At 40.4% G+C, this 27,545-nt stretch overlaps 2 protein-coding genes across 2 annotated transcripts; one reads left to right on the top strand and one right to left on the bottom strand.

Annotated features, from left to right (window-relative positions):
- The first annotated feature begins 390 nt into the window (after nt 1-390).
- Nucleotides 391-7,620, top strand: LOC146635011 (sialoadhesin-like). Its single transcript, XM_085350009.1, has 6 exons — nt 391-421; nt 968-1,003; nt 6,633-6,905; nt 6,985-7,230; nt 7,306-7,464; nt 7,604-7,620. The coding sequence occupies exons 1-6, from the start codon at nt 391-393 to the stop codon at nt 7,618-7,620; spliced, it is 762 nt and encodes a 253-aa protein (XP_085206135.1).
- Nucleotides 7,621-13,057: 5,437 nt separating this feature from the next.
- Nucleotides 13,058-18,279, bottom strand: LOC146635010 (uncharacterized). The gene is made up of 2 exons (XM_085344963.1): nt 18,262-18,279; nt 13,058-14,017 (listed from the first exon to the last, which is right to left on the bottom strand). The coding sequence occupies exons 1-2, from the start codon at nt 18,277-18,279 to the stop codon at nt 13,058-13,060; spliced, it is 978 nt and encodes a 325-aa protein (XP_085201089.1).
- Between the last annotated feature and the right edge of the window lie 9,266 nt (nt 18,280-27,545).

Here is a 27,545-nt window from a genome sequence, read left to right as displayed (position 1 = left end):
AGACTTAATTTACATAAGAAAACATGTTTTAGGTTCAATACTAAAAAAAAAACCAAAAAAAAAAAAAAACCAAGACAAATAAAAGTTTATGAATCTTTCAGATTAAAAATAGAAATTTCAGGTTCTTCGCTTAAACGCACAAAAAAAAAACCATCATTATTTTCCTGTCAGTGAACGCACCATGCACGTATCATCTGTGGCTGTTTTCTCTTCATATTAACCTTTTTTTTAAGTTTTATCTCTTCTTTGTTACTTTATGCTGCAAAACTAAAGAAGCTGGCAAGAAGGTAAAAGGTGAGAAAACCACAGAGTCAATCACAGGAAGGAGGAGGGTTTAAAAGACGTGAGCATGAGCGGACCAGAGTGTTGGTAACATTTCCGAGACACAGGATGGAGGAAACAACGCTGCTGTGTCTCCTCTGTAAGTACAATATGTTTTTATGGATGCTGAGATTTAACAATAACCTCAGAAACTCAGTGTTCAGCAAGTTTGCGGGTTTATAACATGTCAGAGTGTAAAGCTGGTCTGCAGGTTTTGCAATAAATGTTCTAAAACAGTCGTCGTGTTCAGAGTTTTTAGGATTTTTGAGAGAAGATATGAATCCCTTTCTCCTGCCCTAATCTAAGGTTGAGTTCAGAGTAAATGATATCACTGGTAACCGATGTTTGCAGTATTAAACAATCACACCTTATCCTTCAGGCTGATCCACACCTATCTACAGTTTTAAGATCTCTTTCCTTTTGGTATTCGCAAGTTTCTGAACATTTGCCTAAAAGATAATCGAAGCCGACTTTAGTCACAAACCAGTTTAAAGAGTTTAAACTTTGGCAGTAAGAAGGAGAGGGACAGTTATGAACTGGAACAGACCAGACAGCCCCACACTGAGAGAAGTGAAGTGGAAAATGTTGGTGTCACTGTCGTCTTCATGAGTGCGAAACCTCAGACTAACCTGCTGCTTTCTTTTAGTTCTGACTGCAGTGCTGATCTGCACGACACACCAAGGTCAGTGAGCTTCTGTTACCAGTGTCTGAAAGTCAGAAATAAGCAAAATGATCTCATGTTTTGTGCATTTATTGCTGCTGATGTACTGACGGTCAGGCTGTGGTGCAGCTCTAAGACACCACATCCTCTCTGCAGCTGTCATGCAAAGACTTTCCAGCTTTAACCGCTGCCTGAGCAAGAAGGAAGAAAGAAAAGACCCAAAGCTTAAAATCTGTATGTTTGCTGCTCTCTAGAAATGTTTGTGGGTCTTATAGACAACAAAACTGATAAACTATCCCACAAGTACAAAATAACTTAACGTGGAAACAAGTTACAAAGATGTTGATTCTGAAAGATGTTTAAACAACATTAAAACTGAAACTTTATTTCTTTGGAAAAATATTTTCATCTAAATTTCATGGAAAAAAATCAACACTTCTGCAAATTCATGAACAAAGTCAAACCCACGCTCCCTCGTGTGAGGCACCAGTGCTAACCCCATGATGATGCCCACACACGTGGAAACAACAACGTTCAAGTGTTCAACTCACATCTCAAATGCACAATGACAGAAACATCATTTACATGCAGATACATACGCTGCTGTGCAGCAACACCAGTCTGTGTATCTTGGGTGGATGTTGTTACAGGTGTTGGGTCATTTGTCCAAATCTTTGATGTATTTCATGGGATCTAACTGTTAGAGAGGACAGTGGCTCCTTCTTTTAATAGCCTCTCAGAACTTTAGCACAAAAACAGCCAAACAGAGTTTGTTGCAGTAAAGCTCCTTCAAGCCTGCTCATCTCTGCTACCTGATGAAAAGCAGTTCAGGAGGTCGACTCAAATACCAAGCAGAGCAGAAGGGCAGTTAAGAGTAAAGCAGGGTGATGGGACTTTTCTGGAGGTTGTGGAGGCGGGGCACGTCAGATAGATGAGAAACGTGTCAAAGAAGAACGAGGCGAGGACCCTCCAGTGGTTTGACAGTCAGCTGGTGACAAAGGCAGTGAAGACCCTGTGGAAGCCTGGCAGGAACATGGTAGCAGTCCAGTCCTACTCGAGGATATAACAACAGACAACACAGGACCATCCAGCACACCGGCTGCTCAGGTTCGACCCACTCAGGACACTCAGTGTTTGAGGTTGGCCAGCTCAGGACATTTAGGCAGCTTTGGACGCTCAGGCTCAAATAACAGTGGCTCAGTGTCTGGAGTGTTCCCAGGCAGAGCGGCAGTGCTTGTGAGAGCTCTGCTTCTTCTTTAAAGAGGGCGCAGGTGGAACGAAGGCAGTTGGCTTCACCGGTGAGGACCTGATATGAAGCAAACTGGAATGCTGAACAATTGGACTGTGTAATCTCCTCACAGTAAGACTTCCTCACAGACTGGTGGAAATGAGGCTAGAAAGCTGGGCAGCCTGGATGACACTGGAAGGCTAGACGTGGTTCTGGATGTTGCCCCCGGTCAGTTGAGTCCAATAAGAGGGAAACCAGTTTATGATGAAAATCTCAGGTCAAGGATGTTTCTTTTTCTTTGTAGAAGAGCAGGTTGCGAAGCAGGGCTAAAATCAGAGTCTTCCTCCTCTTATATTTGTTCTTCTATTTGAGTTATGGACGAGTACACACTTGAAATATTTGGCAGCTGTAGCAGTCGCGGAAAATTCCCTCTGTGGTAGAAAATCTCACAGATGCAGTCTTGATACCAATAGATGGATAAAAACTGGAGGAAATCCTCAGAGGCCTTGAAAACTCCTAAATGGAAGTAGCTTCTTCTGCTGGGTCTGTTCTGTTGGTCTGAGACTGGCTTCCCTTCATTGGCTTCCTGTTAAATCCAGAATTGAATTCAAAATCCTGCTCCTCACATACAAGGTCTTAAATAATCAGGCCCCATCTTATCTTAATGACCTTGTAGTACCATATCACCCTATTAGAGCACTTCGCTCTCGCTCTGCAGGCCTACTTGTTGTTCCTAGAGTATTTAAAAGTAGAATGGGAGGCAGAGCCTTCAGTGTTCAGGCCCCTCTTCTGTGGAACCAGCTTCCAGTTTGGATTCAGGAGACAGACACTATCTCTACTTTCAAGATTAGGCTTAAAAGGGAGACAGAAACCCTTTTCTTTTTTGCTAAAGCCAATAGTTAGGGCTGGATCATCCCTTGGATACAACAGTCTCAGGCTTCTAGGGAACATCCAATGATGAAGTGAGATTTTTCACTTCCCTTGTGTTTCCACTACAGTCATCATAGTTTCCACACTGTAATTACAGTACCAAATATCTATCTATCTATAAAACAAGAACTGTGAGCGCAAGTTTGAATTTATTTTGGATTTCCTTTAATCCAGAGTGAACTGTACACAGTGCCTTGAAAAACTTTGATTTTGTTGGTCTTGAACTTTTACACTTTTGTTATCTTACAATCAAAAACATAATTTTTATTGTGATTTTCTGTGACAGACCAACACAGAGTAGCACACAATTGTGAAGTGGTACAAAAAAGAAAAAGAAGATGCATGGTTTTCAAAATTTTAAGTAAATCAAATCTGGTTTGCCGTGTTTTGGATTCTGCATCAATACTTTGTAGGGCCACCTTCCTCTACACGTCTTTGAGGTATGTCTCTACCAGCTTTGCACATCCAGAGACTGAAATCTTTGCTCATTCTTCGTTGCAAAACAGCTCAAGCTCAGGCAGATTCGATGGGGAGCGTCTGTGAACAGCAGTTTTCAAGTCTCGCCACCGATGGGATTTAGATCTGGACTTTGGCCATTTTAACACATGAATATTCTTTGGTCTAAACCATTCCATTGTATCTTTCGCTGTATGTTTCCAGTCATTGTCTTGTTCAAAGGCAAATCTCCTTCCCAGTCTCAAGTCCTTGGTAGCCTCCTACAGCTGTGAAAACTATAATTTTAATCTCAGCCAAACTGATTTACTCAGGAACAAATAAAACACTGAAAAAAGTCAAACAATAACATTTTTCAATTATCCAAGTGACTTTTATATCATGTTCAACCCGAGCAGCGAAAGAATGCAGGGGTCTGAAAATGATTTGCTGGGAATTCGGTGTTCTCGCCGTCTCTAGCAAGCCTTGAACCCCCAGCTAGCTATCAAGCTGGTGGGTATCAGACGTAACCAAAAACATTGGAGCACTTATGCAAAAATGATTACTTGCTGCTAGCAGGTTGTTAATGCTATCCTTCAAGTCTAAAACCAGCATGTTAATACGTGGAGATCCTGAAAGCTGCTCCAAATATGATCAATTATATTTTAAATATTTGTTCAATTCAAATCAGTTCAAATTCTTTTTTTCTTTCTTAAAGAAATCTTGTACATCACGTATATTTTTTATGCCATGTGTCATTCCATTGCAAATAATAATCACAAATGAATTAAGAGGAGATGGCTGCAAAAACTCAGGAGCTGTGATTTCATCACACACTGCGTTCTAGACACCGTATAAACTTGTGAAATCCGGCGAAAACACAAGTACAGACGGGCGTACATGAGTATTTGGCCTAACAGTCTGCAGTCTATGAACTAACCTCAGCTAACGCCAGCTAACAATGTTAGCTTGTTCGCGAGTATCCTTCACTAATAGTAATAACAACCGCAAAGCAATAGTACGTTGATCAGCCCATTTCCAATTAAGAAATGCATTCCTGCCCGTGCACTGCTGGCTCTGGGTCCATTGTGTAACTGACGCCACCAACAATAACAGGACGCTTACATTAGAGCCTTACTGTGTGTTTTGTTTCCAGCGATCAGAATCAGAGAAACTGTATTTATCCCATATGGAAATTGAGTATAGAAATATTTTAAAAAGAGGACACGTGTTTTTCTCTAACCCGCTCTCAGCCATGCTATATATGACATATGCCCAGCTAAACCCTCGCCCGACTGCTTTCAATCCACAAAATTGGAGAAGGCATAGAGAGGGGACAGCCAAACATATGGAACCGGAAATGACCACCGTGTATTCTATTTATTTCAACAAAGTAACTGTATTCTGATTACCACCGATTAAAAAAGGTAATTCTAATGGAATACAGTTACATTTTGTATTTTAAATACGTAACACGGGTACATGCATTCTGTTACTCCCCAACACTGCCTTTGTTTGTCTGTCAACAATAGCTTTCTTCTTGCCACTGTTCCATACAGGCCAGATATGTGGAATACACACTCAGTTGTCCTGTGGACAGACTCTCCCGCCTGAGCTGTGGATTTCTGCAGCTCCTCCAAATGGACAGTGGGCCTGTTAGAAGCTTCTCTGATAAGTGCTCTCTTTCCTCGGTCTGTCAGTTTAGGTGGATGATCATGTCTTGGAGTGCTTTTTGTTTTGTTTTTTTATATATAACCTAACCTTACTATAACTTTATCTACATCTTTATCCCTGACCTGTCTGGTGAGTGCCTCAGTCCTCATGATTTGTTCACTAATGTTCTCTAACAAACCACTGAGGCCGTCACAGAGCAGATGTGTTTATAATGAGACTAAATCACACACAGGTGAGCTCTATGATCTAGTTAGGTGACTTCTGAAGGCAACTGACTGCACTGGATTTTATTTGGAGGTATCAGAGTACAGGAGGCTGAATACAAATGCACGCCACACTCTTCAGACTTTTTAAAACCATGTATCATTGTCATACAAGTTCACAATTATGTGCTACTTTGTGTTGGTCTGTCACAGAAGATCTCAATGAAATATTTAAGTTTGTGGTTATAAAGTGATAAAATGTGTAAAGAGGTATGAATCCTTTTTCAAGACATTGTATTTACACTCACTGGAATCTTTTGATAGTCGGTCCCACTGCATCATTTTTAGATCCTGGACCTCAGTACTACAGTAAGTGTGTTTGTGTCAGCCGTGTACGTCCACTTGTTGTTTCACAAATGTCTGTATCCTGACCTCTTCTGGTTGTTTGGTAGTATTGCATTTTCTTTCTGACACCATGTCTGACTTTAGTGTTTCTGGAAAGTAATTATAATTAGATGTGCTCAGCATGAGAGGTTCAGTTATGAGCAGTGCATACCTGTTACTGTAGGAAGAATTATTCTTCAAATAATCAGCAGAAACATAAAATCAGTTTAATTAAACTGCAGTTTATTTACATGTCCATCAGCTTCAGAGACCAGTGAGGATCTTTAATTCAATTTAATAAAAATCACTGAGATGGAAGAAATAAGAATTTCCACTTTTACTTTTCATGAAGTCAAAGACTTGATTTTAAAAAAGTGAATACAATTCTACATTAGCTTAGAGTTAAAGCATATAAGTTGGTAAAATACAATTTATATATAAATAAGAAAACTGTAACTCACAGGTGTCGAACTCCAGGCCTCGAGGGCCGGTGTCCTGCAGGTTTCAGATGTATCCTTGAACCAACACAGCTGATTTAAATGGCTAAATTACCTCTTCAACATGTCTTGAAGTTCTCCAGGAGCCTGGTGATAAACTAATCATGTCATTCAGGTGTGTTGGCCCAGGGTGAGATCTAAAACCTGCAGGACAGCGGCTCTAGAGGCCTGCAGTTTGACACCCCTGCTGTAGATTATTGGAATAAATGACAGTAAAATACATTTTTGACAGTACGACAGACAGACTCAAAGTGTAAAAGTGTGAGGTTCAGTGAGTAATGTCTGACTACTTTTCCTCACAGCTCGCCTGACTGTGAGTCCCAGCAGCTCTCAGCTGTTTGAAGGAGAGTTTGTGTCTCTGAGCTGTGAGGAGGACGACAGCTCTGCTGGATGGACTCTGAGGAGAAACACAAGCAAACGACAGAGGACTCGGTGTGGAGATGGGTGGGGAAAACCAGCTGGTTCGACTAATTCTTCGTGTAACATCAGCTACATCTTCACATTGGACAGTGGAGTTTACTGGTGTGAGTCCAGAGAGGGTCCCATCAGTAACATGGTTAACCTGACAGTCACTGGTAAGCTGAGTGTGTGGAGTTAGTGTTGATGAAGCTGTGTGTAAATGGATGAAATGCTGTAGTTTGTCTCTGTGTTGAGGTGGATCAGTGATCCTGCAGAGTCCTGTCCTCCCTGTGATGGAGGGAGATGACGTCACTCTGCTCTGTAAAACAAACACCACCGGCTCCGACCTCCCAGCTGCTTTCTATAAAGATGGTGTCTTTATTGGGAACCAGTCTACAGGTCGCATGACCATCCAGCATGTTTCCAGGTCTGATGAAGGCCTCTACAAGTGTGACATCAGCGGTCATGGAGAGTCTCCACCCAGCTGGATCACTGTCAAACGTGAGGAGCTTCACTCTGATTTCAGCTCTTTTTTCATCAACACCTTCACCTAAACAGGTGTGATTCTCTCTGCAGGTAAACCTAAGACTGCAAACCCGCCCACTTCAGGAGCTCCACACCCAAACTCGAGTCATCTTCACTCTGACTTTGCACTGATGCGCTACCTGCTGGTGTTCTGTCCGTACTTCATCTCCACTCTTCTTATGGTGTCTTTATATCGACAGAGAGCCACAGGTAACACTCTAACCTGTCAGTCAACAATCAATGAACTGTGGGTGATTGAATTAATTTGTTAATATTTCATGTTAGAATAATACAATAACAATCATAATAACAAGAATCTGGATTTCCTTTCTGACCTCGTGTCTTGCAGGAGCTCACCTGAACTGAGGATGATGATGATGCTAACAAAGAGCATCACTTGTGAATTTCACCAACAACTCAAGAACTCGTTCACAAACAGTGAAAGCACACAGACGTGTGTTTAAGCTGAGCGTGTGAACACACAAATGCTCAGTGTCAGAGCACGCATCCACACAAATGATGAAGGCTCAGCTGTCCGACATACACCGATCAGGCATAACATCATGGGTGAAGGTAAAGGTGAAGTGAATAACACTGATTACCGCTTCATCATGGCACCTGTTAGTGTGAGGGCTACATCAGGAGTAGGTGAATAGTTAGTCTTTAAGTTGAGGTAAAGGAAAAATTCAAGTGTAGGGATTTAAACGAGTTTGAAAAGGGCTGAACTGTGAGGCTAGATGACCGAGTGAGGACATCTGAAAAACTGCAGGACTCGTAGGGTGTTCCTGGTGTGCTGTGGTCAGTCTTTATCAAAAGTGATCAAAGGAAACAACAGAAAGAACCAAAGACAGGGTCATGGGTGGCCAAGGCTCATTGATACACGTAGGAAGTGAAGGCTGGCTCTGTGGTCCAAACCTTAGCTGCTGTAGCTCAGATTGCTGACATAAAGTCCTGGTTCTGATAGAAAGTAAACAGAAGATGGTATTGAGTATTGGTCTGCTGGTAAACAGTATTCCCTGATGGCTGTGACTGCCATCGGCAGGATAATGCGTCTTGCCATGAAGCACAGATGGTTCAGGAACTGTTTGAGGAGCACAACAACAAGTCTGAGGTGGTCTCCAAATTCCCCAGATCTCAACTCACACAATCATCTGTGGGACGTGCTGGACAAACATGTCTGACGTCCCACCTCCCAGCTGAGAGGACTTATGGGATCTTTTGTTAACACACTGCCTGTGTGGAGTCCATATCTTGATGACTGGGCTGTTTTGGCAGCAAAGAGGAGGGTAAACACAATATTAGGCTGGAGCTCATACTGTTATGCCTGGTCAGTGTATATCATCACATGAAATAATAAGAACAACCAGTTATTTAGCTTTTCAAAAAACAGCAATCTATGCAGATAAGCTAAATTGTATCTCTGGTTAATGTGAACAGATGAGGACCCAAAACTGATGTCTGGGGAACTCCTCAGAGTGGCCGGGCACCACACAAAGATATTCAGGGCAAGTTAAGGTGGAAACATCTTCAGACTGAAGACTCCTAAACTAAAGACTGTAAGCTTTGTAGCAGATCCACAGAGAGTGAGACAGCCAGCGCGCTGTTATCACGTCACTCACATTCAAACTACCTCCATAAATCAGCTTTAAATCCCCCTTAAATGGCAGGTTTACTGGTATACAACAGCACTGGTTTAACCTTTGGAAACAAAATTATTAAAGATTGCTGAATTCACATTTTATTCTGCATGTTTGCTTTCTTTATGGAACCAGCAGGAGCAGCAAAAAGCTCCAGAAAAACTCAAACTGGATTAAACTGTGATCCCAAAAGGAAACAGCCAGAGAAGAAGAAATCTGAGCTCTGTGTTTTCTTCTGGTTTTGGTAGAACTGGGCTAAAGACCTGTCTTTAATATTTAGTATTTTATGTTAGTAAGAACATAAAAGGAACAATTATGATGGGAAAACCAGAAACGAACAGAAAGATTTATTTCTTCTGTTATTTGTTCTTTTTTTTTTCTTTTTGTCTTTTAAATGTTTGTGACTTTGAGAGTTTGGAGAACCTGAAAAATCTGTATTTATTTTCTATGCTTAGGGGTATTTAAAGAGGAATAAAAAATGACTAAACCAAACAAACAGCTAACAGGACATGTGCATTCCAGATTTATTATTCATGACTATTTTATTTCCTGGAAACTTTCTCGTGTCATTTTTAAACTAAAATCTGAGTCACTGTCCAAATACATCTTTTTACTTGTTTGGGTCTCTCTCTTTTCTAAAAATTTATTTCTATTTCTAAACATAATGCTTTTGAAACCTGCTAGTGAGAATGCATGATGGTTAGATTCTTTCTACCCCTAATTCTAATACTTTTTTGCCCCACTGTATATCATTCGGATTGTCTACATTCAAAGGAACTACTTCCTCTTCCGCCTTTCATAGTCATGTGCGAAATACGGCTGTATAAATGTCTCGCAGCCCCTTGGCGTGCGCACTCCCAACAATGGCTGAGCGTAATTGGAGTCATGTGCGGACGTATTTTACCTCCACAAACAGCTGAGACGTGGTTTGCGATACATGTGGCAAAAAAGTGCTCCAAGAGTGAGGTGTTGTAGCCACACTTGCCAACCTTGAGACCTCAGAATTAGGGAGACAATCAAAAGGGCTGTTGGGGTGTGGGGGGTGATAAATACATTTTACAGTGTTTCTTTATCGGATAAAATACGTTAAATGTCACCATTATTATTGGCCGGCCTGGAAACAGCGGGGGTGTCCAAATTCAGAGGCTGCTTCCACCTGAGGACCGGCCTTCGCGGTCTAAAGAAAGCCGGGTAGTACGTCACGAGCTCCCTCGGTGGAGTGAAACTCTGCCGTCTGCTCCTTGCTATCTAAAATATAACCGGGCACTGACGTAAACTCTCGACCGTCTCACACTTCTCTTTAGTCAGTTTTCTGTTTGACGTTTATTCAGCTGTGTGAAAACCCCGGAGGAACCCTCCCGAGGGATTAATAAAGTTAAATTTAATTTAATCTAATCTAATAACTTTAATCTCAGCCAAACCGATTTACTCACGAACAAATAAAACACTGAAAAAGCCAAACAAGAACATTTTTAAGTTATCAAAGTGACTCATATATCATGTTTAACCCGAGTAGTGAAAGCCCGCGGGGGTTTGAAGACGATGTGTCGGCTCAGATATTTGAAGTTTCCACAGCTACATTCTCACCTGAAAATATGTTAAAGGTTTTTTTGCGACCCAGAAAGAGAAATAAGAGTAATATTAAAACTAAGTAGCTGCCGTCATTGTTGGAGACTGGAATTGGCTGGGCCGCGCTTTGAATTCTGTGATATGGTTTTTCAATTTTGTTGTCCGGGTGGGAAATCAGGAGATTTTCGGGAGGGGCACTGAAATTCGGGATTCTCCCGGAAAAATCGGGAGGGTTGGCATGTATGGTTGTGGCAACATCACTAACCTTGTCAAACACCTCAGAGTAAATCATGTCACAGAATATGACGAGCGTATGTTGAGGCGAACTGAAGAGGAGGACAGGGACTTAACTTAGCAAACTTACTTACAAACTTAGCACTAAAAAAGTAGACCATTTTGGTCGGTTTTGGAGCAGTCTGGGGGGATGGTGACCTATAAAATAAAGTTTAATATCTCAGAAACTGTAGCAGCACAAACGCTCACTTTACCTGCACAAATCTGCACAAACGTAGCACTAACCGCTCCGCCTATTTGCCTTTACGTTTCAAGTGGCTGGGGGGTCAGCTTCACTCTGCTCAGATTTTTCAAACTCGAGGGGTACAAAATGCAACACAAAAACTGACACGCGTGGTTTTATTCGCGAGCCAAACGCGTTTTTGCGACGCAAATCTGCTTGCAAATTTTCGCGGGACCCGCAAGCACGGCTCATCACGCTCCTACATTTACTTTACATGTAAACAAAACACAAGAAACAAAAGATGCTGGGGGTTGGGTTTGAGGTTATGACTATTGTTGTCATTATTTTTGTGCCTCAATAATGCTATGCTTTTTATTAAAAAGTGTTATAAAGTTATATAGTGTAGTATTAAGTGGACACAGCCTGAAAAATAAAGGCATGAGACCACGTGTCCTTGAGAAGTAGAAAGCTGCAGACTCTCGGTCATGTTTGCCTGGGAAAATATAGATAAGAGGGAACATTGTCTGTGGAAATTTACTGGAATGTTTAGACTAAAATGAGAGAGCTTCTCTAATAAAACTGTTAGGGGCACACCACAATTTTCAGATCCGCGGCAGCGTGTCATGCAGGACGCATCTCCCTTCTAGAAGTAATAAAGTCTTAAATGGTCTACTGACCAGTGTTTTGTCTTCTATTGGATGCCTCTGAGGAATCAAAAGAACTCGGTAAAGTGTTGATATTTATACTATCTCAGCAGAAGTTTTCTACTTATGCCAAAACATTTCTTCCTGTTAAAAGGGAGTTTTTCCTTCCCGCAGTGTTTTACCTTTACAATATAAAAAACTGTTATTCCATATCATATATCAGTAAAATTTGATTTAACAGAAAGACTGGAATAAAATGCTTTGGTCACACATCTGAACGTTGTGTGGACACACGAGGGGAAAGGATGTCGCGGTTTTCCAAGATCACATCAGAAGGCCTCATGCTTTTAATGATAAGTTATCTCAATGTCATAGATCTGAATTCTAGACGATTCTATGAGCAAGAAACGATGCCCTTACACCGAGTTACAGAAATGTTTGTTCAGAAGAAATAAGAGTCCAAGCATTCCTGAACATAGTATTTGTTTATTTATATTTAGGAGATTCACTGAAAACAGATGAACAGATGGGATACAAACAAAGTGACTGGGAGGGGTCACCCATCCTTCTACTCACTGATCAATAAATACTTTTTATTTATGCAAGAAACAAACAGCATTGTAACAGTGCATGTTAGAAATGACTGGACAGCAGCCAATAAGGAAAAAACTTAAACGCAAGATCCTAAAATTATTATTATTATTATCAACATTGCTATAAGTTAACAAAACCCTGACAAACATCAGCAGTCAGTATTTTCACGTCACTGACAGCAGAAGTTAGGTCCTCTCTGAGTCCTAATGACAAATCATTTTCAGTAACTGTATCAACAACGAACACTTCGGTCGGCCATGTTTGGACCTCCAAAAACAGTTTAAACAAACACATCAGTTTGTGTAAAACTTTGTTAACATCAAAGTAACTTTACAAAGTCTGCAACATCTGCAACTTTAGCTGCCTCAAAACGAAGTTCTATTGATGCAACAGAAACACAATAATGATGTAGGCCTGAACGATGTGCCTAAAACAACTCGCATCCATGTTTCAAAGAAAAGTACATAGCAAGTGTCATATAATGAAAACCTCAAGAAAATGATGTTTCTGTCACAACAAAACTCACAGTAATAAACAAATAAAATATTCTTAGAAAGACAAACTGCTTCATTTAAAAGAAATCTGTTGGTTCAAACAAACCTGCCATTTTTAACAATCGTATGTATGACATATAAAAGACAGCACTTTGGAAAGCTGTAGTTAAGTAATTATAGATCAATGTATAATGATATTTATAGAATTAATTCGTTTTTTAATGAAATAAAGCACCCAACAACAAAAACATCTTTTAAAACAAGCAAACAGGAAAGACGAAGTATGTTGACATAACAACTGCATAATGAAGGTTTGTTTACAGCGTTTTTACACTTTCAGGTTGTATTTTCAGTGAGAGTACAGCAGTGACTTTGTATTCCTTCAAATCTTTTTCTGCAAAGTTCACATTATTGCTGTTTCTTTCGGTGGATCCTTTTATGATAATTTAATGCACTGCGAGAAGTGAAGACCTTCCCGCACTGCTCGCAGGAGAAAAGCATGTCTTTTGTGTGGCGGTTCCTGTGCACCTTTAAAGTACCTATTTGAGTGAAACTCTTCCCACACTCCCCACAGCTGTACGGTCTCGTTCCAGTGTGGATGCGTTCATGTACTGTGCGCTTAGTCTGTGAACTAAAAGTCTTGTCGCAGTGTCTGCACTTGTATGGTTTTTCTCCAGTGTGAATACGTGTGTGGTGTCTCAGGTCTTGCCTCAAGGTGAATCTTCTCCCACACTGGTCACATCTGTGTGATTTCTCTCCGGTATGCATAACAACATGCCTTCTAAGGTTAGATGATGAAGAGAAATCTTTACCGCACTGCTCACAGGAGAAAATCATTTCTTTTGTGTGGATGTTCTTGTGGCGCTTTAAATAATATAGTCGAGTGAAACTCTTCCCACACTCCTCACAGCTGAACGGTTTCACCCCAGTGTGGATGCGCTGGTGATAGACAAGACCCGAAAGCCATGAAAAACTTTTCCCGCACTCACTGCAGCTGTAGGGCTTTTCTCCTGTGTGAACCCTCTGATGATTCTTTAATTCTCCTTGGGTCACAAACCCTTTGTCACATTGCTGACAATGGTGCGGTCTCTCTCCAGTGTGATACCGTTGAATGTGAGTCGATAAGTTTCTCAATGAGATAAATTCACTGCCGCACTCCTGACACATATGTGGTTTTTCTCCACTGTGCGTTTTCTTATGAACATTTAGCGTGCGTACTGTTTTGTATGTTTTCTCACACTGATCACAGCTGTACAGTCTTTCTTCAGTGTGACTTTTTTGATGACTCTTTAGTTGCTTCAGGTTGTGGAAAGCCTTCTGGCATTGCTGACATCTGTGTTTTTTATGCATTTCTTTGCCGGTCTTGTCCTAATTCAACAGAAAAACAAAAACAGATTATAACTCAGGTACTGGCAACATGGTGACACTTCCAGAAGTCAGCAGGGCTTGTAAAATTATGATATTATTTTATGCCATGTTATACCCCTAATTAAAGATTGTGAATTATTATGTAGTTTTAGTTTGCATTATTCTCCTGAATTAGAAGAAGCTGATAACTATTGCATTAGTTAAACTGATTTGCATTACATTAAATTGCTGACTTGTTGTGAATGAATGATATTGTTTTATGATGCATTATATTGCTGAGTTATAAGAAATACTGTTCGCAGAAGGTTATTGTCTAATTTGTCTGAGTAGAAGAGAACAGAGTGTGCTGGAGTTTTCTGCCCCTTTTTATGATAAGGTGGAGGCACCAGAGGTTATAAAAGTTTGAGCAATGCTCCACCATTTTGAGATTTTGAGGCTGTCTGCATCAGTGTCCATCTCCCACGTGTGTGATCATTAAATCATCGTTTGACTCAACCCGGCCGGACCAGTGTTGTTATTGTGGTTTTTTCTCTTGTCTCCATCCCCAATATTTTGAACCTTAACAGGCTCTAGACTAACTTTTTCCCATGGTTGCACTGGTGCGCCAGCACCTGGGCTTAAGCCCGGGTTGTTTTTTCAGAAACCCGGGGTCTTTTGGAGTGTGCGACCAACTGTTCGGGTAACAAAAAAAAAAAAAATCTCTGCAACTCTCCGTGTGGTCAACAACAGACACACATTTTGCCCCTATCATGGACTAAACGAATCAGAGATAGTCAGGGGCGGGACCTCTCTGATTGGCCATGGTCCAGTTGAAAGTGCAGGTGGAAGAGAGAGGTGAGTAGCTTGAATAAAGCGATATCAATTCATTAACGGATTACACACAAAGACGTAAACACAGACCCGACGCATCAGAATCAGCTTTGTCTTTCTTGGCTTTCTCACCCGACGGCCCGTAGACGGACACGCTTAGCGATCCTGATGTGTCCGGTCCGCGCTGTGTTTACGTCTTTTTTGCGCTGATTCTGAGCTGCAGGTTTTGTCTCTCTCCAACCAAAATTTGCAGAGCCAGCAGCAAAAGAAGCAGCAAACTGCGCTTCACATTTGATCAATGTCGTCATGAATTCCCTCTGACTTTTGCTGTTTTGCTTCCGCCACGATAAAAATCACACTTCCTGCACAGCTCTCTCTCTGTGTGTACTTCAGGAACAGTTTCCCATCTCAAATCTCTGTTTTCTGCATTATTTGTTTGCTTATTACCCACCAGTCTACCGTTGTTTACAGCGCTGTCTTTTTCTTTTTTCACTTCAATGACCTCGGACAAGAAAGCCTAATTTCTGCTGTTCAATACTGAAGAAATTTAAACTTCTTAAAATTATGCAAAATTGCAGAATATTTTTAAGGTTATCTGCTATAAAAAGCCAGACCAGGAAAATCTCCTTCATGTTTTTCTGTGTTTTATTCTCAGTTACTTTCACACAAAGGCATCTGCTGTGATGTTCACAATTCTGATGAAGTCTCATTATAATATTTCTGACTGTCTGAGGCTAAATTGAATCAAATCAGGACTTTGAGAACCGGAATCGAATGGATTATAGAAATCAGTGATGATACACAGCCCTAGTGAGCAGCCTAGGCCCGACAGAAGTGGATGTAGCTGTGGGTAATAAGAAAAGATGAAAAGAACGATTGATAACTTTTTTGTTAAGTTAAGGCCTGATCTGTCTGAAATTCATAGCCAGTGCTCTGACATGGTGCCATCAATCTTTGAATGCTGAAAAAGCCCAGTGTATCCAGGAAACACATTATATGCTGTGATAAATGCTCAAGTGTCCCCTCTCCCCACTGCCTTTCAGCAGCATGCAGCAGCAAACAGGTCGTCAGAGGAGCCGAGATGATGATTAAGTTTAACATTTTCTACAATATTGACAAAGCACTTTAAGCACAAGATTGTTAGTTAATAATTTAGAAATTTTATATATTATGCTTTGGATGTTGTTCAATATATTTCTATGCAAATCAAGAGGAATTTCAATACACAGCAGTATATTCACAGTTGAAACCAGATATTTACATAAACTTTAGTGAAAAAACATTAAAAAAAAACATAAAAACATTTTTTTACTGTTAAACATCAATTTAGAGTAAACTTTTGTTTTAGATAAATAAATATTGAAATATCTTTTGAATTAGTTAAATGTCAGAATAAAGAGAGACAGAGCTTCTATTTTAATCACTTTCATCATATTTAGGAGTACATATACACTAAGTTTATTGTTAATTAATAAGAAAACTCCAGACGATTCCATTCTGAGCTGAAGAAGCTTCTGATAGGTTAGTAGAGTCCATGTGAGTAAATTGGTGGCACAGCTGTGGATGCATATAAGGCAAAACACAGAGCCTGTTTCTGTGACATGGGAAAATCAAGAGATGTCAACCAAAACACCAGGAAAAGGATTGTGGAGCTCCATAAGTGTGGCTCAAGTTTTGAATACAATTTGGTGCCATTTACAATTAAGAAATACAGATAGTTTCTCTCTTTACTCTTATTAAAGTTAACAAATGTGTTCAGTTCTGGTTGAATTGGGGTTTAGTCCTCGCGTCTTGATGCAGCCCTGATTTTGTTCTGCCTTGCTGCTTAATTAAAAACACTAGTTTAAGGTGTCCTGCATATGTGATATATATTTTCTTCTTATATGAAGCTATTCTTTTTCAAACAAAACTCAAAACACGGCCTAGTAAACCTTAAACTTCACAGCATCTTTTGTAATGATGATTAACTAACAATCTTGTGAACACAAAGTTCTTTATTTGGAGCACAGATCTACAAGAAAGATAAGTTACTGAAAAAGTGCTCGAGCTTAAAGTGCTTTGGCAATGTTAAACTTAATCATCATCATCTTTGCTGCTACCTGCCGCTGAAAGGCAGTGAGGAGAGGGGACACTTGGGCAGTGCATTTATCACGACATATAATTTTGTTTTTGGATACGCAGTGCTTTTTCAGCGTTCAAAGCTTAATGGCTCCGTGTCAGAGCACTGGCTATGAATTTCAGACAGATCAGGCCTTAACTTAACGAAAAAGTGATCTTTTCATCCTTACCCAGAGCTACATCCACTTCTGTTGGGTGAGAATCGTTACTGATTTCTATAATCCATTCAATTCAGGTTCACAAGGTCCCGATGCGATTCGGTTCAATTTTAAAATCAGACAGTCAGAAGTATTATAGTTCTGATCATTTATCAGTACTGACAGTGTGAGACTTCATCAGAGGTGTGAGCATCACAGCAGATGTCTGTGTGTCAAAGTAACTGAGGACAAAACAAAAAAACATGAAGGAGATTTTCCTGACTTTTTATAGCAGATAACCTTAAAAATATTCTGCAGTAGAACAAAAACTGAAGAAACAGGAAAGGTGAGTAAAAGGTTTCTACTAAACATCTAAAATGCTCGGCTGTGTTTGATCATATATACTTTAAGATCAGTAAATATCCAAATGAAATGCTGTCAAAACAAGTCATCTATGTTTTATTATTCCCAGAAACACTCGTGTCCAAAATGACACCCTTCAGCTAACTGCTGTTTGGAAATCACATTGTTGGCGCAAAATATATTGTATGCTGTCAAACTGTTTCTCTGGCATTTTTCATAGATTTGACTAAAGAAATGAAAACAAATGATGTTTATGGAACATCCCTGTATTACCTCCTTATTTTATGCTTGAATGATTCACAGGCTAGAGTTACACGACTTAAACTGCCATTAGTGTTATTATTTAATTTGTTCTAATCTTTATTTGTCCTGGTTTTAAACTCTTTCCCTGCAGGCACACTGAAAATGGTGTTGGCTATTTTGCCTGGTAAGAGTACTGAGTGTGCAATGTTGTTTAATTAGTGTGTTATTAGTCAGTTATCAGAGACATTACAGAAAGTTTCCCAGATAAAAGTCGAGTGATACTCCTGATTCATTGCTAATCAGTATATGTTACAAACTCTCCATCGTCCAGCCCTACAAACAAGTCTCAGGTCCAGAGCACGCTCCACTGAGAAAAGCTGTTCTGTTATTTATTTCATGTGAAAATACAAATCATGAAGCCACTAATTCTTCAAACTCCAAGTCTAGATTTTGTCTCGCTTCTCTCAGGCTCAGCAAGCAGCAGCGCTTCGTCATGTGGTTTCTTTTCGTACGCTGCTGTGCTTAACTTAGAAAATGCTCCTTTTTTTATTTACAGCAATTATTTCTAGGCACCTTTTCGGGTGAAGCCATCCTGCTGCTTCTGTTCCCTCAGTGGTCCTGACCTCTGCCAACCTTCCTCTCCTCCCTCCTCAGATACGTCACCTCCACCTGTGAGCTGTGAAATAAGATTTAGATGCTGGATTATTTATGTCAGTTATCCAGTGACTTCTGAGCCTCTGACAATAAGAGACGCCTCATGTCACAGTTTAGTTAAACGCCCTAAATAACAGTTGAAACTTTGCACTTCAGTCACATGTTAATGTTTTATATAAACTTCACTGTGTACAAAAATGGTGTGACTGTCTAAGAACTGTAGGAATACAGGAAGCAGGTAAAAAAAACTCTGGAGTTGATTTAAAGTGTTGTACTTGTAGCTGTTCACTGTGATTTTAAACACTCAAACATTTTCACACCCATAGGTCGTTTATTCTGAAACGAATCAGCCGATGACTCAGTGAACTTGTAGTTTTGTTAGGGAAACCACAGCCTGCAAGCAGTTAACTGCAGCCAGCTTCTAAAAAGAGGATGACCTCTCTTAGCAGCTCAGTTTATAGCACAGTGTGCGTCTATCTGACCGGTTCAAACTGGTGTGGAGAAGCTGCTTGTCTTGCACTGAGCTAAGAGCTAACCGTCAAACTGTCAAAGAGTGCGCGCTGTGTGGAGACCTGACACAGACGACAGACTCAGACACATCTCTGTGATCCTAGTTTGAGTTTACAGAGGTCAGAGTTACAGCCTGTACGGTCAGCAGGAAAACACCGCTCCTTTAAGGGTCAGAGGTCACAGCAACCCACGCGCGCGCACTTGTTTTCATATCTTAGTGAGGCCATCTCGTTGACATAATGCTAACTGTAACCCTGACACTAAAACCACATTTTGAGCCTCAAAAGTAGCTTCTAACTCGTGGGGACAGACACTGTCCCCGTTACTGACTGGTCCCCACAAGTATGGTAGCATCACAATTTTCTGTTCCCCCGGAGCGTTGTTTCCTTACAAACGTGGCACTATTTAACGCGAGTTTTTTTTTTTTTCTTCCACCAGGGAAATTAAAAAAAAAAACAAAAAAAACACGTTTCCCGTCTGAGCTCAGTTTGTGTCCACTGTGCCGTGCGTGCGTGCCCGTTACACGAGGAATGGGGGCGTGTGCGTGCTACCTACCTCCGGCTCAGCACGAGGATGCGAGGCTGCTCCTGTTTCTCAGAACACCGGTGAAGTCGATGTGCGGTGTATCCTTCCGCGGCGTGGCGAGGCTTCGGACTGCGAGTGGAAGTTTGTGTTGATGATGTATCGAGGCCTCGCGAGTTGGTCGTACCACGTGACTCATTTAAAAAACTGAAGTAAACCTTTTTATGGAAGGACGGAGAATTAGTTCAGTTCAGTGCTTTTTTTTATTTCAAACATATACATTCACCAACGTTTCATAAAATCATTCCATGCAGTTGTTTGAAAAGGAGTAGGCAGAAGTATATACTTATTTAGCCCCCTCAGGTTTACGTCCTCATCATCTAAATTTGAACCACAAAAACGTATACCACGCCTTCAACTTAGAACATAACATCACAAAAAAATATTTTCTCATGTTCAACTAAAACTATATTTAGATTTGCTAATTTGCAGAAGAAAATAAACATCAGTTTGACTCAGGGGCGATTCTAGGATCAGAGCTTTGGGGGTGCTAAGCACCCAGAGAGCTGCCCAGCCAGCTAAGATACACTTTACTCATCCTGCATCCTCCCTGTCCTCATCGTCTGCTGTCTTCATCTCCTTTATCAGTCATCAATTTTACCATCTCTGTGCAAGTCTGCAAATTTCTTTATTAAATCATAAGATTCTTAAATTCATCAATCTCTCTGTGCCTGGGTCCTCGTCACAAAACATGACATCACTGTTTTGTACATTTTAACAATTTAATCCACACATTTGTGAAAGAAAAGCAAAACAGTTTCTTGAAAAGTCTGTAACAAAACCATCAAATCTGATAAAGGTTATTTAAATGCTGCTAAAGAAGAAAGGATTGGAATAAAAAAAAACATTTCCTTTTTTTTTTTGCCTGTCCCATTTGGTTCTTTAGCCATCAGAATTGTTGTCTGAAGACCAACAAGGATACCCAGTGGATTTATTTTGCCAAATGGATCATCGTGGCATTGCCGTATTGGTCCATTTGATCGACCTTTGTTTTTATTATTTATTATATTTTATTTTCAGATGTTACAGACGGGACAGACATGAGTGAGGGATAGGAAAGGGAGAGAGAAAGATGAAGGAAAGGAAAAACAGAAGGGGAGAGGGACAGTGAGAAAGGGGAAAAAAAATAAAAATCTCCTGGATCACCTGTTGAGAGAAGAATAGAAAACAAGCACAAAAAAAAAACAAAGCAACATACTAAACACAACACCATCGCATTAATCTAGCTAAGTGTAAACAGCAGTAAATACTAAAAATTCAATGTTGTTGTGCAGCAGGCAGGACAGACAGCGCACAATGTGCTTTGAAGTAGCAGCCAAGAAAGGTGTAATTTAAGTCTACGAGCAGTGAACATCCGTGTGCATACCTGTGTGGATCAGCGCGCTTGTATTCAAATGGTTTCCACATGTAATGGTCTGCAAGAGGATGTAGCGAGCCATAGCCCCGTCCCCCAGGGCATGAAGCAGGCATGGAGGAGATCCAAGCCCCAGACATCCAGAGGCCCCAGAGCACGAGAGCCCAAGGAGGACCACCGGAGGGGCATCCGTGCCACCCTCATGGGAAGGGCTGAGGATCCCCAGACGAGGCGTCACCCAGTAGCCACCGAGCAGAAGCTAGAGGGGGCTGCACCGGCGTGCCCGCCGGCTCTGCCGGCAGCCAGCTGTGCCAGAGTGAACTGAGCCGCAGGCCCAGAGGCCGGAGGCCCGAGGGCCCCCCGCACCCCGGAGGAGGCCTGACCGAGCAACAGGCGCCAGGCCCCGCCAGGCAGCCACCGGGAGTGAGCCGGTACATACCTGAGCGCCCAGCCCCGGACACCAAGAACCACCAATGCACCGACCCCTGAGGGCATCAGTCACCGGCAGGGAGTGTGGTGAGGGGAGATAGGCCTTGGAGGGCCTGGGAGTTCCCAGAGAGGTGGAGTCTAAGACCCGACCTGACATATAGACACAGACAAACAGGCACACACAGACACAAACATGCGTTCCCACCCTCGTGCACACATATACAAACACTCAGCACTCACCCAACGTAAGGACTGACATAAATGGACATGTACACACAATCACACTCCCCAAACATACTCTACACCCCGAGTCCAGGTACCCTCGCCCCCAGAGGGGGAAACAGAACCCAGACCCAAGAGATGTTACCCTTCCCCCCAGAGTGGAGGCAAGCAGACCGTCCCAGGCTCCACAGCAGCAGGGAGGCCAATCGGACAGCCAACATCTCCTCCCAGCCCCCCCGCCCCCCAAAAAAAACATTTCCTAACCTGAATTACTGGGGGAGAATAATGAATGGTGCTCATAGTGAGTAAAAAGTAAACTGAGTGCATTTTTTGGACAGAGATTCACTTTTAATGTGTATAATGTATAATACAGACACATAAAAAACACTCCTGAAACAGAATAAATTATTACAAATAAATTATTACAAAATATTAATAAAAACTATAAAAATGGAGGCAACTTTGCCTGTGGTAGAATGTATACCATGTATGAAAAAATCTTTACTGCAGATACTAATTTTGTGTTGTAAGATTTATGAGTTTCATGCTTTCATAGTGGTGCTTAGGAGAGCTTGACATTTTATCAGGTGGTGCACACTGTAAAAGGTTTGAGAAACACTGATAAGTGTGTGTGTGCTTTTGGAAAACATTTAAAGCTGCAGTACAGAATCTTTGAAACAAGCTTAAAACATTTTTAGAATATAAACAGAGCACTCTGGTTCTCTTTACAGCTCCTCACTGCACCAGGGCTGTTTGGCTCTTTCTGATAGTGTGCAAATGTGATGCACGTACTGCGGCAGTCATACAGACAACTGGACGGTCCAAAAGCTGGCCTACCTATTACTGGCTGAGGTTTTAGTAAAGTTGTGGCTGAACCACATAAAAATATATCATTGATTTTAATCTCCCCAATCAATGATAATGTTATGTTGGAATGTTGTTAAAGAGGATAAAAATGTTTCAACCCAGTTTGTTTTGCAGATTCTGTATAGCAGCTTTAATATAGGGAGGACACAACTTCCAGATTGTGAGTTAAAATCAGGTTTTTTCTCTTTGTCAGTTTAACAGTTTCTGTTGTGCCTGTCACTGCTCCCTGTCTGTTTCCTTACCTGGTTCTTCCTGACCTTGTACTTTCTCCTCACGTTCCCTCTTTCCTCTCTCCCTCTTTGGCCTGACAATCATACACAAGTAGATTCAATTAGGTGATAAATTAAATTAATATAAAAAAAATTCTATTAAGATCACTAACAAAAAGTCATCTCTCAGTCTACTTTCAACCAAAAGGCAAATAACCAAACCACATGAACATCTAATAAAAGATATAAACATTGAAACACTGATCCAACATTATTCCTGATTGACGGATCATTTGATTTTACACTTTTACCTGAATGTGGCTCCTTTTTTTTGAAAAAACTTCCTCATATCCATTATGAACCTGGCTGTGTCTCTGTACACACACACACACACACACACACACACACACACACACACACACACACACACACACACACACACCAGGAGTTATAAGGTTAATGGGCATTCAGTCAGTTAGTATCCATTTCTAACAGGACAGTGGTAACAACAGCAGGCTGCGGACAATCTAAAGTTCTAGATTTTAAATAGGCTGTATACATTTCAATGGGAGCAACAGGACGGTCAAATGTCGCTGATTTTATTACAGAGCAGGACGGATTGTAGGGTAGCAAACATCGTGGGAAAACACGTTTTCAACACTGCAGGTTACCTGGTGTAATGTTTTTCAGCTAAAAAGAAACATGGCCTGACTCCTACCAACTATATGAAGAGTAACTGAAGGTTAAATGCAGCCAACATGTCCTGTTTTAAGCCAGACACTTACACCTCCGCTCCGCTGCGTCTCAGCCACCATCGCTCTGGCAGCAGGAGCTGGAGCCAGAGCAGGGGAGAGGCGAGCTGGAACAAACCACTTTGGGAGGGGGGAGGTTATCTATACTTTTGTTGTTAAAGTGTTACGTCTCAACCAAGTACTGTATGCTTTTATATTTTTAGTAGTGTGTCACACAAACAGCAAATATTGTCAACAAAGTAAGAAATCTTTGGGGGTGCTTTGATTCATTTTGGGGGTGCTGAAGCACCCCCAAAAATGGGCTAAAATCGCCCCTGGTTTGACTGCTGTCTTGGGTTAATTGCATTTTCTTCATTCTTATACTTATTTAAAATTTCTTTTTTGAGTTTTATTTTAAACTGGTTTATATCACTACTGACCTTTATTTCTTCTTTTAACTCATTCCAGAATTTAACTCCCGCTATTGAAATAGACATCCTTTTCAATGTTGTTCTTACTCTTTGTAATTTTAAATTCCACTTCCCTCTAAAATTATACCTCCCTTCTCTTTCTAAGAACCATTTACTTATTTTGATTGGGAGCATCCCTTTCCTTGCCTTATATATTATTTGCACTGTTTTAAACTTCACCAAATCCTGGAATTTTATAGCTTGCGTCCTAATAAAGAGTGAGTTTGTGTGAGCCCTATACCCCTCCTGATTTATTAGTCTAATGGCCCTTTTCTGCATTATGATTATAGTCTGAATATTACTTTTATATGTATTTCCCCAAACCGCTACACAATAACTCATGTATGGTAATAGCAAAGCACAATATACACTCAACAAAAATATAAACGCAACACCTTTGTTACTGCTCCCATTCCCCATGGGATGGACGTAGAGACCTAAAATTCATTCCAGATACACAATATAACCATCCCCCCCAAACAGTGGTCACAAATCAGTCCAAATGTGTGGTAGTGGGCACATCTGCTATACTGAGATAATCCATCCCACCTCACAGGTGTGCCACATCAGGATGCTGATCTGACATCATGAGTAGTGCACAGGTGTACCTCAGACTGCCCACAACAAAAGGCCACCCTGGAATGTGCAGTTTTTTTGCGCTATTGGGGGTCTGGGGACCCAGAACCGGTCAGTATCTGGTGTGACCACCATTTGCCTCATGCAGTGCAACACATCGTCGCATGGAGTCTATCAGATTGTCAATTGTGGCCTGTGGAATGTTGGTCCACTCCACTTCAATGGCTGTGCGAGGTTGTTGGATATTCGTGGGAACTGGTACACGCTGTCGTATACGCCGGTCAAGCACATCCCGAACATGCTCAATGGGTGACATGTCCGGTGAGTATGCTGGCCATGCAAGAACTGGGACATTCTCAGCTGCCATCTGCCCTGAACAATGTGAACCATGATTCTGGCTGGTGTGGTTACACAAGGTCTGCGGTTGTGAGGCCGGTTGGATGTGCTGCCATATTCTCTGAAACGCCTGTGGAGACGGCTTATGGTTGAGAAATGAACATTCAATGCACGGGCGACAGATCTGGTTGACATTCCTGCTGTCAGCATGCCAATTGCACGCTCCCTCATTGCTTGTGGCATCTGTGGCATTTTGCTGTGAGACAAAACTGCACATTCCAGGGTGGCCTTTTGTTGTGGGCAGTCTGAGGTACACCTGTGCACTACTCATGATGTCAGATCAGCATCCTGATGTGGCACACCTGTGAGGTGGGATGGATTATCTCAATATAGCAGATGTGCCCACTACCACACATTTGGACTGATTTGTGACCACTGTTTGGGAGGGATGGTTATATTGTGTATCTGGAATGAATTTTAGGTCTCTACGTCCATCCCATGGGGAATGGGAGCAGTAACAAAGGTGTTGCGTTTATATTTTTGTTGAGTGTAACATATACAATGTTTTCCTATCCAGAAATTGTTTTACTTTCCCCAAGACAGCAATGCCCCGTGCTAACTTTCCCCTCGCATAAGTGATGTGTGATTTCCAACAGGCCTTATGATCAGTGATCACACCAAGAAATTTTATGGCATTAACCCTTTCTAGATATATATTATCGACACAAATTTCAATGTTGATGTTTTTCTTATAGTTTCCGAATAACATAAATTTAGTTTTATTTAAATTTAAGGACAATTTGTTTCTATCAAACCGCTTCTTTAATATGTTTAACTCCTGTGTGATCACCTCCAAAACCTGTTGAAATTCCACACCTGAACAAAGTATATTGGTATCATCTGCAAAAATTGCAAACTTTAGTATCTTCGATACTTTACAAATATCATTTATATACATAATAAACATTTTCGGACCCAATACTGATCCTTGAGGTACTCCACATTCAATATCCATCAATTTAGATTTAAACTCATTTATTTGTACATATTGCTGTCGATTCATCACATAGCTGTTTATCCAATCCAGTACCACACCCCTGAACCCATATTTTTCCAGTTTGATTTTTAGAATTTCGTGGTCAACAGTATCAAATGCTTTTTTTAGATCTAGAAAGACTCCAAGTGCATACATCTTGTTATCCATACATTCTGTTATTTCTTCCATTAAATCCATCAATGCCAAAACTGCTGATCTATTATTTCTAAACCCATACTGGCAATTTGCCAACAAATCATGTTTATCCACAAAGCTGTCAAATCTTTTTAGAAATAGTTTTTCCAGTATCTTAGAAAACTGGGAGAGTACCGACACTGGTCTATAATTTGTAAAACAATGCTTTTCACCTGATTTATAAATGGGAATCATTTTTACAACTTTCTTTTTTTGTGGAAAAACCCCTTCCTGGAAAGACAAATTAAAAATATATTGTAGCGGTTTTACAATAACACCAATTACTCTCTTTACCATTACCATATCAATATCATGACAGTCAGTACTCGTTTTGTTCTTAAGTCCACTGACAATATCATGTATCTCCTTCTCTTCCACTGATCCTAAAAACATTGAACTTGCATTCCTTTCAATGTTTCCTCCAGTCTCGCTTTCTATCATATCAACCTTTATTTCTGCAGCCAGTTTTGGCCCTATATTTACAAAAAATTCATTGAATCCATCTACTACTTCGTTCATTTTACTAATAGTATTTGTCCCTTCCATAAAATACCCAGGGTAGTCATTAGTCCTTGGTCCATTTTTTATTATACTATTTAATACCTTCCATATCCCTTTCATGCTATCTTTATTATCTTCTAACTTTTTGATGAATTAATCTTTTTTACAAGTTCTCATTATGTTAGTTAATTTATTTTTATACTTTTTATATTTCTTTTCAGACTCTGTAGTTCTCTTTTTAATGAATTCTCTATATAAGGTGTTCTTTTTTTTACAGGCATTTTGCAGTCCCTTCGTCATCCATGGTCTTCCTGCATACTTATCTTTCCTGTTGACTTCAATGAGTAGGCTGTTTTCCTCTAATAAGGCCATGAATATGCTTAAGAATGCCTCATAGGCTTTATTGACATCCTTGTGTTTATATACAATAGTCCAATCTTGTTTTATTAACTCATTTTTGAGACACTGCATTGTCTTTTCTGTTCTAATTGTTTTATATATTGTCTTACATTCATTTCTATGAACTTCATAGCAACAGTCATAAGTTACAAAAAACTGGTAAGTGGTCACTTATATAATTTATCAATATTTTATATTTTCTTCCATTACATTTGTAAAAATATTATCTAATAGAGTTGCGCCATGAGTGGTTATTCTCCCCGGTCTTGTTATCAGGGGAAATAATCCCATACAATACATTGAATCAATAAATTCTTCAATACTCTTATTATGATTTGGGTTCAATAAATCAATATTAAAGTCTCCACAAATAAACATTCTTTTCTGATTCAGATTTGTATACAAGTCCTCCATAATGTCCTTAAAAGTCTCAATCTTTGACCCTGGTGTTCTATATATGCAACTGACAATCATATTTTTCTGTTTTTTCATATTTATTTCCACTGTTATACATTCCATCACTCCATCTACCACCCTCGTCATTCTTCTCATTTTTTCAAATCTTAGATTTTCATCAACATAGAGTGCCACCCCACCTCCTTTTTAATTAGTCCGATCTAAGTGGAGGAATTCATATCCCTCTATCTCAAAATCTTCTTTTCCAGTGTTTATCCAAGTCTCTGATATTGCTATCACACCAAATGGTTGATTAAACTGTGCTATATATTCTTTAATAAATTGAAAGTTTGCATATAGACTTCTACTATTGAAATGAACCATGGTTAT

This window comes from Diplotaxodon limnothrissa, linkage group LG3, assembly GCF_057381915.1.
Source record: "Diplotaxodon limnothrissa isolate DT_005_m linkage group LG3, D_limnothrissa_male_GT1.1, whole genome shotgun sequence".
Classification (NCBI taxonomy): domain Eukaryota; kingdom Metazoa; phylum Chordata; class Actinopteri; order Cichliformes; family Cichlidae; genus Diplotaxodon; species Diplotaxodon limnothrissa.
The sequence above is the reverse complement of the archived record's forward strand: the minus strand, read 5'-3'. Positions and strand labels throughout refer to the sequence as shown.